The sequence below is a fragment of the Lactuca sativa genome, chromosome 3, assembly GCF_002870075.4.
Source record: "Lactuca sativa cultivar Salinas chromosome 3, Lsat_Salinas_v11, whole genome shotgun sequence".
Classification (NCBI taxonomy): domain Eukaryota; kingdom Viridiplantae; phylum Streptophyta; class Magnoliopsida; order Asterales; family Asteraceae; genus Lactuca; species Lactuca sativa.
In genome coordinates, this window is record NC_056625.2 from 5,883,782 (window position 1) to 5,892,529 (window position 8,748).

Sequence of the window (8,748 nt, forward strand, 5' to 3'; positions counted from 1 at the left end):
TTTGATCTTATTTTCTCAATTGCAGGTATGTTAGAGCTGCTCGATTGTGTGGATTCAGAAAAAAGAGAAGATAAAGGGAAACCCATCAACAAAGTACATCTTCGACTTGTAGCAACATTTCCTTCTGGGTTTACGGTAACTGTCCCTGAGGATGAAGATGATTTAGTGTGTATATGTGTGTTTTTGTTTGCTTCTCACAGGGTTTTCTTTTCTACATAGCAACCATCGATTTTTAGGAATCAGTCGATTCTCACAGGAAATCAGTTCATGAAAGAAGAAAGCACAAACGATGGAAAATATTGAATCGATTCATGGCAGCTAAATGGATTCTACATATCGGCGATGAGAGAGAGAGAGAGAGAGAGAGAGAGAGAGAGAGGTGGGACCCTTGCATATTAAATTTTATTTATTTATTTATTTATTTTAAAAAACAAAGTAATACAAAACCTCATAAATGGTCTCTGGGTAGTGAAATGACAAAAATACCTCTTACTTAACGGCTAAATGGTAACGGAGTGAACCGGAATGACCAAATGTTAAAAGTTTTGAAACCACAGTGACCATCTGTGAGGTTTTTTTGAACTTAGAGATTAAACTTGATATTTTTGAAAAAAACAGGGATCATTTTTGAAGTTTTGTCAAAAATATATGATTATTAACATAGAAATACAGTATAGTTGACATCACCTATACGCAATGACGAAAAAAGTCGTATCAGATCTAACGGTTAATCATTGACTATTGAGTATTGAGGGAAAAAAGGTCCAGCAAAAAGCACATTTTCCTTTCCTATTATTACATTACATGCCACCATCTCTCTCCTCTCCTCTGTCCATCACTCCCTCACTTTTCACAGTTCGCATTCACACTGTACTTCTTTGACAATTTTCCCTCTGTTCATCTCCAAATTCAACAACCCAATTCAAAAGAAAAAAACACCACAAAAATGCTTCGTCTTTCTCCGCTCTTTTTGGCTCTAACATTCTGTTTATACCCAATTGTGTGTTATGGAAATGTAGAAGTTAGTGTTCTTATGGAGATCAAGGCTTCTCTAGACCCAGAAAACAAGCACCTTACTTCATGGACGGAAACCGGCGACCCTTGCAGCGGTTCGTTTGTTGGTGTCGCCTGTAATCAGTATCTAAAAGTAGCTAACATCTCCTTACAAGGCAAAGGGCTCACCGGAAAAGTGCCTCCAGCGATTTCCGGTTTAAAGTGTTTGTCGGGTTTATACCTTCATTACAATTTCTTGACAGGAGAGATCCCCAGAGAGATTTCCAGTCTCAACGAGTTATCGGAGTTGTATCTTAACGTCAATAATCTCACCGGAGAAATCCCACAGGAGATTGGAAACATGATTAGTCTTCAAGGTCAGCCTGGAAATTTATTATTAATTTGTTCACAGTTTCTTTCAGGTGGAAGTTATTAATTTGAGATTTGAAATTTGAATCCAAACTCGATCATCTCAGTTATTGAGCCCATTGTTCTTTTTTCATTATTAACGTAAATTTATCTTCATTTTTCGCAGTCATCGAATTGTGTTGTAACAAGTTAAATGGAACAATACCATCGGAGTTTGGAAGCTTGAACAAGTTGAACGTCCTAGCGCTGCAACACAACCGGTTAACCGGTCAAATCCCTCGGACCCTTGGAGATTTAGCCATGTTAGAGAGGCTCGATCTTAGCTTCAACCGGCTATTCGGGACAATCCCTATAAACATAGCCAGAGCGACCAAACTGGAGTTCTTTGATATTCAGAACAACACCCTCTCAGGTTACGTTCCGACCGGTAAGCCACCGCCATGTCTTTTTCCGATCATATTTCCGGCCATATTTCCATTTTCCAGTTCTTTGGGTCGTGTACGTTTTAAAATCAAACTCTTTTCTTGTAGCTTTGAAGCGATTGAACAGCGGGTTTAGCTATAACAACAATAATGATCTATGTGGGTCGACGTTTTCTTCACTACGACCATGTACAGACCTCGATGCGACCATGATCAACCCGCTCGAACCGTTTACACCGACACCAAACACTACCATACCCATAAACATACCACAATCTGCTAACATCATGCCTCATTGTCAACGAACTCATTGCTCAAACTCCCCAAATCTCCGGCGGGTGGGCATCATAGCAGCCATCGTAACAGTCATCGCCGCCCTAACGGTAACCGCGTTCGTCGCCGTAATCATCCATCGGAGGCGAAAGCAAAGAATCTGGAGCAAATCCGAGACTCCCGATCATAAATTCGGCATCCAAGAATCCTCCGGGAAAAGCAGCGATTACTCCTGCGCGTGGGACCCGACACAAACATCGCCAAAAAAGTGCGGGTTTTGCGTCGAATCAAACTCGTTACAGAGCTTCAACTTGGAAGAAATTGAGTCTGCCACCCGATACTTTTCGGATGCGAATTTACTGGGGAGGAGTAAATTTTCTGCAGTTTACAAAGGGGTTTTGAGAGACAGATCGGCTGTGGCTGTGAAGTGTGTGAGTGTGACGAGTTGCAAAGCTGATGAAGCTGAGTTTACAAAAGGGCTGACGTTGTTAACCTCTTTGAAACATGAAAATCTTGCTAGGCTTCGAGGGTTTTGTTGTTCGAAAGGTAGAGGTGAATGCTTTTTAGTGTATGATTTTGCATCAAAAGGGAATTTATCAGAGTATCTCGATGTTGAAGATGGAAGAAACGCACACACCCATGTTCTTGACTGGTCCAAGAGAGTCTCCATCATCAACGGCATAGCTAAAGGTTAGCTTAATTATCCGAAAAAAAAAAAAAAGTTCAATTTTGGAAACCAAACCTTTTCTAATTTTGTCATCATAGTAATGATTTTTTTTAGTACTCAACAGTTTTTTTCGTCATTTATGTCATTATGACTAGGTAACATAGGTTAACTAGTTATAATTTTGTATCTGAAATGATATGAATGATACAAAAATAATTGTTTAAAAACTTTAGATGTCCGAAAAATACTTCCATAATTAAAATATGGCTCTGTCAAATTGGAAAAAGTTAGGTTTCTCAAATTCAACTTTTTCTAAAAAGAAATGATAAAGTGTGTACTTTTTTTTTGGTATACTTTCTGATTATTTATGCTTTATGAAAGTACAATCTTAATTTTTTTTACAGGTGTTGCATACCTACACAGTGACACGGATAAACCCGCGATGATTCACAGAAACATATCAATGGAAAAGATCTTGATCGATCAACAATACAACCCTTTAATCACGGATGCAGGCCTATTGAAGCTTTTAGCTGATGACATTGTCTTCTCGGCTCTCAAAGTGAGTGCAGCTTTAGGTTACATGGCTCCTGAGTATATCACGACAGGAAAATTTACAGAGAAGAGTGATGTGTATGCTTTTGGGGTTGTGGTTCTTCAGATACTATCGGGTAAAAGTAATCTCACATTGTTGCTAAGAGCAGCTGCTATTGATAGAAGGTTTGATGATTTTATTGATAAGAATCTTGAGGGGAAGTTTTCAGAATCTGAAGCGGATAAGTTAATTAGGATCGCTGTGATGTGTGTTGATGAGGTTCCTGAGAATAGGCTAACAATGGAAGATGTGATTCGAGAACTAACGGTTTCTGTTTAATTAGTTGAATAATTTTTGTTTTGTTTTTGGTGAATTGTTTTCGTTTATTCAGATTGTTTGTAATTAATTACATGATCATGTGATCTTATTACTAATTTAAGCAAAAGCCATTCATTATTTCATTTAAAGTTTTAAACCCAATTAAGGACTAATGAATCTTATTTGCAAATTCTCTCACTAATGAAACTGTTACTTCACTATCCTATCAATGACATATACAAAGAATCTGCTCAATTTTTATTTGTTGGAATCGATTAATGATATTGTTATCAGGAACTTGTAGAAACATATCATTATCAATGAAAATGACTGAGCAATAGTATAAAATCGATCACACTAACTTGAACACAATATTGAATTCCATACTTCTAAAAAACCATTAAAGCAAAACCAAAGGCATAAACAAGTATTGGAAAGAAAACATACATGATGACCGACACAATGTGAAAAAGGAAGCTATCAGCCCGATTGCTTACTTTGGCAATTTTGTTAAACAAAAAATTTCAAATCGTGAATGTGCCAGATTGCCAATGTGTCACACTCACTGGATGTGAAAATGCAGGTTCGCATTAATAAAAAAGGCCATGGGCCATGCCCATGTGGGCCTTTATTAATTTGAAGCCTTCAAAAACAGGATCGACGCAAAAAGTAAGCATGGCAAAAAGGATATAACTTAGACTTAGAGAGTAGGGGAGAGGGGGTGTTACAAAGTGCTATAGCTTATTTAAAAATTAAATTTTAATACATTATAACAAATAATTTATGAGCAGATTGTATTTTTTTTTCAAGTTATTATACTTCATGGTTTGATTGAACAAAAACTTTATTATCATATTGGCTATTACGTGCGCATAAGCTTATGTAGTCGTTATTGACGTTTATATATTATTGTCATCATCGTATGTATTGCTCTTAAGCAAGGTATCTTGTAACAATGATCCCATACGGCATACACAGGAAGGAAAGAAATGAATCCACTAGACCCTAATGACTAATGTCTACACATTATGGAGAAGATTATTTATAGAAACACTGTTAATTGTGGGCTCAGCCACCAACCTCGAACCTCCACCATTAATACTTACTGGTAGTTCGTTGTATAATAGCAAAATACACCATCCTTACGCAAATAATATAACAACATTAAATAATTGACAAACCAATTTATAGAGAAGACATTATGCAATTGTATGATCAAAATGAATAAAATGGTTGTGATAAAAACTCGGGATAAAATGGTCGAATTAACCACTCAAATTTAAATTTAATTGTTGGTGCAAATTGTGTATCATCAATAAATGCGCATATAGAATTATAGATAGATGTAAGTAGCCATAAATAAACTATTCATTTGCCATGAATATGTCATACAGATTTTTCCTCAAATTGTCCCTACCAACCAAGTACTAATAGATATTGAATAGAGTTTGACATGGAAGTACATTTGATCCACCAAATAAATGCATCTTAAACTACTAGGTGTTTGCTTTTGTCAGGAAGAGTACATCGTAAATTTACTGAATATTTTTTTTTAAAAAGTTTGTGGTCATTCAGCAATAACTAAAAAATAATAGCACGACTATTTTAGTGAATCAACCCTACTTTTACACCATTGGTTATTTAAGTTATAAGGTTTTATTAAAAACAGGATTGTGCTGATAATCAACATTACACTTTCTTGATGTCCACATTTGTATATTGAAATATTGATATTAGCCAAAGACATGAAGAGACCGAAAAATAACTCTCAAATTGAACGATTATAGCACATTCCATACATCCAATCTTGTTTGGAGAAATGATCATATACATTCTTGGACTTCTTCCAACATAACATGGCTATATAGTTAAGGTCTTTTTACAAGCTTTGAGCATTATCCCTATCCCCTATAGTTATGAAAGGTAAATAGGCCAAATGCAACAAAACTAGAGGGAATTATTAAGTTTTTTCTTTTTTTCCCTATGCCACAAAAATGGGGATCGTTTTATATACATCAACAGCCTCTGTGATGTAGAGTGGGCTTATCTTTAATTTTATTCATCTTCTAAAATACACAACAAAACTTCACAAAACAACAGGTATACACCCACCCACCCACCCACCATAACAACTCTTATTTTGTTTGTCATGTAAGGAGACGCTTTTAACTAATTTTAACAAAATGGTAAAAAGATTCTAACGAGCAGCCTGCTGATGCTCCAAAAACCACTCCCTTGGCCACCATTCAGGCCGCACAACCTCCACCTTCACATCTTCTTCTTCTTCTCCTTTGACCACTAAATTCCCTGACCCTTTAAAAGCTTCCTCAAGCCTGATTAGCCCAAGCCCACGAGACCCAACAGCAGTTGTCACCGTTCCCACTTTCTTCCCGGATTTCATGCCCATTACTTCTGAACTCGGAGCAACCTTCTGCACTACCTCTGTCATAAAAAAATAAATAAATAAATAAATAGTAATTGTAATTTGTGATACTTCTTGAATTGAATCGTGACTTGTGATTTGTACCTTTTCCAGATTGATCAAGGAATCTGAGTGGAAGCAAACGCTTCCTGATAACACCACGATGATGGGATCGAGCAATGAGTTCTTGGCCTATGTAGCAGCCTTTCTCAAAGCTTATGGCGTTCAAACCAGCAAGATTGTACTCCAGCGGGATTGCCTCACCTACATAAAACATATTCAATCTCAACAATTGGCAAATTTCATACAAAAATTTTTCCAGAAAGCAAAGCAAACGAAATGTACCTTTTGGGATCTCAATCGACCCTTCTGCAACTCCCTTCTCTAATCTCCATAAAAGGTAGTTTTCTTCTTCTGTTTCTGTATTAGCCTCCACCATAGGTGCTGCAATTGCAAAATTTTGCAAATTATGAAAAAATTATGATTGTTTGGGAGAACGCATCACTTACGTGTTGTATTTGATGGAAAGATTCCCCGAAAGCCTAAGCAATCCAATCGGGGATCTTTGTGCCACTGCCAGCCGTTGCTGTTTCCCTGTGAAGACGAGCTTCCAGTTGGGTCCATAGCACCACCCCAGCCCACAGAAGCAGATTCAGGATCTTCTAAAGAGGAAGATGAAGGCTGCCTCTTATGAAGATCCACACCATATCTCTGCCAACAACACAACGACTCTCCCACATTCTCTATATCAACCTTCGACCTCAATCTATATCTACCCACAAAATTATTTTTAAAAAAAAACAATTCCAGAGATTGATTGATTGATTGATTTCGTTGAGAGCGGGAAACTTACTTCTTTAGGGCGTCCACCAATTCGTCCAACACAGAAGAATCGACATCAGCAAGCAGCTCCACCTCATCTTGTTTGGGTTCAGTTCCGGGTCTGGACCCACTCGGGTCGAGCTTCTCATCGGATCTGGGCGGCTCGTAGAGAAACATATCGTATAAAAACCTCCCTTGCGGCGTCAACATGGCGGCGTAGAGAGAGCGAGCGGAGGAAGCGGGGAGATTAGGGGTAACCAGGCTTGATTTCTCATCACCGACGGGCTCATGAAACTTGCGGATGTCGTTTGTCAGTAAGCCTTGTAAGAACTTGATTGTGTCGGGGCCTCTGAACCGGACCACGGATCGGGTTTTAAGGAGAGAAGCCATTGGACCAACATTGTCAAGTTGGTTTGTCTGGGTCTGAGATGATGAGAAGTGATTGATTTTGAAAATCGGGGGTTTTAAGGATCGGAATTGGATTGAGGATTTCGAAAACTTCATTCTTTTTCTGGAAAGTTGTTTTTGTTTTCGCTTTCAACTAGGGTATGCTTCGCTACTGTGGATATAGATACGGAATAAGTTAGTAAGATAAAATGATCATATAAAATTAAGAATTTAGGGGCTATATTCACTGCAATATTTGATATAGATACGTCGAAGTCATGAACGTTTTGGTGTTGAATTTTCTGTACAGTTTTGCGGAATATTTTGGATGGATTGGTCGTTTTAAAGATGGATGTAAATGATTATGCTAATTCCTGTTGGTTAATGGGTCGAATTTCTTAAGTTTTTCTATGTACTTTTTAAGGTTAATAGATCAATACAACGCAAGGAAAGCTAAAACAAGGTGTTGCGTCAACTATTGGAGGTTGTGTCAATTTTTTTTTTCCTAAATCTAATGAGATCAAACAGGAAGAAAGTATATCAAATTCATATAATTTGGATGAAAACCTTATAAATATTGATCTAAAAATAGAATGGAGATCTTAATGAACATTTTGAAAAGAGAAGCAAAGAAGAAACAAAAACAGAATTACCTGAAACGACTTGATGAGCCGTTGCACCCGAAGCCCGAAGGTATAGAACCGCCAAAACGTGCTGCCGTTCTCCGTCGCCGGTTGGCTATCACCGTCGCATTGAAGGGAGGAGAAGTGGAGGGCTCGTATGAGTAAAAAGAAGCAGCAAATTTCTGGGTATTTCAAGCTGTGCAATTTGGGGGTTTTAGCGAGGAAGAAGAAGGTGTTTAATTTGTGGGCTTTTTGTTTGATACGTGGTGTAAATGTAATTGGGGCTTTGCTGAATACAACACGTGTAGTTATGGATATTAATGTGAGATGTTGGGCTTTATTTTTATTTTTTTTCCTTAAAGCTGTATTCATTTTTTTTTTTTTTTGTTATTTTTTTAAAACAGTTGAATTGATGCACGATGTCTGCAATTCTACAAACCTGCTTTTTGTTCGAAGTGGTATTCCTTTAAAAAAAAAAAAAAAACGAATTTACAAGCTACTTATTATGTAAACTTGAAGCAGGAGTTGTAATAATGTGTAGCCAATCCAAGGAGACCACCTACACATTTACACTATGGAACACAGACATTAAAATTAGGCCATGGGGTATGGGGGTGTTTTTACGCGTAAAGGGTGACGTGGAGGGGGGTATTCACGCATGAACACCGCCCCCCTCCTTGGTGAATGTGACGCGGATTGAGATGGGTCACGGATGATTACGGGAATTTTGATTGGTTAAGTAAAATTGAATGCATTCTCATTGGTTGTTCATTGGTTGTTCACTAGTTATTTACTAGTGAACACCATTTCCACCATATAGTAAATGAATGGTGAAAAGGGGTTGATGATGATGTGGCAGTCCTTTAACGCGTGAAACCTCAAAACCATACCTCATGGCCTTAGGATCTTTACAAACC

The 8,748-nt window shown here is 37.7% G+C and overlaps 2 protein-coding genes across 3 annotated transcripts; one reads left to right on the plus strand and one right to left on the minus strand.

Moving 5' to 3' along the window:
- Positions 1-729: 729 nt before the first annotated feature.
- On the plus strand, positions 730-3,720 carry LOC111877652 (probable leucine-rich repeat receptor-like protein kinase At5g63930). Its single transcript, XM_023874170.3, has 4 exons — positions 730-1,370; positions 1,529-1,789; positions 1,893-2,747; positions 3,129-3,720. The coding sequence occupies exons 1-4, from the start codon at positions 947-949 to the stop codon at positions 3,596-3,598; spliced, it is 2,010 nt and encodes a 669-aa protein (XP_023729938.1). The 5' UTR covers positions 730-946; the 3' UTR covers positions 3,599-3,720.
- Positions 3,721-5,405: 1,685 nt separating this feature from the next.
- On the minus strand, positions 5,406-8,081 carry LOC111877651 (putative transferase At4g12130, mitochondrial). 2 transcript variants are annotated; one of them, XM_023874169.3, is made up of 6 exons: positions 7,862-8,081; positions 6,853-7,380; positions 6,509-6,765; positions 6,345-6,443; positions 6,105-6,263; positions 5,406-6,019 (listed from the first exon to the last, which is right to left on the minus strand). In XM_023874169.3, the coding sequence occupies exons 2-6, from the start codon at positions 7,323-7,325 to the stop codon at positions 5,775-5,777; spliced, it is 1,233 nt and encodes a 410-aa protein (XP_023729937.1). In that variant the 5' UTR covers positions 7,326-7,380; positions 7,862-8,081; the 3' UTR covers positions 5,406-5,774. The 2 variants fall into 2 exon arrangements, with proteins under 2 accessions (XP_023729937.1, XP_023729936.1); XM_023874168.3 differs by having other exon boundaries at positions 6,509-6,771; positions 7,862-8,079.
- Between the last annotated feature and the right edge of the window lie 667 nt (positions 8,082-8,748).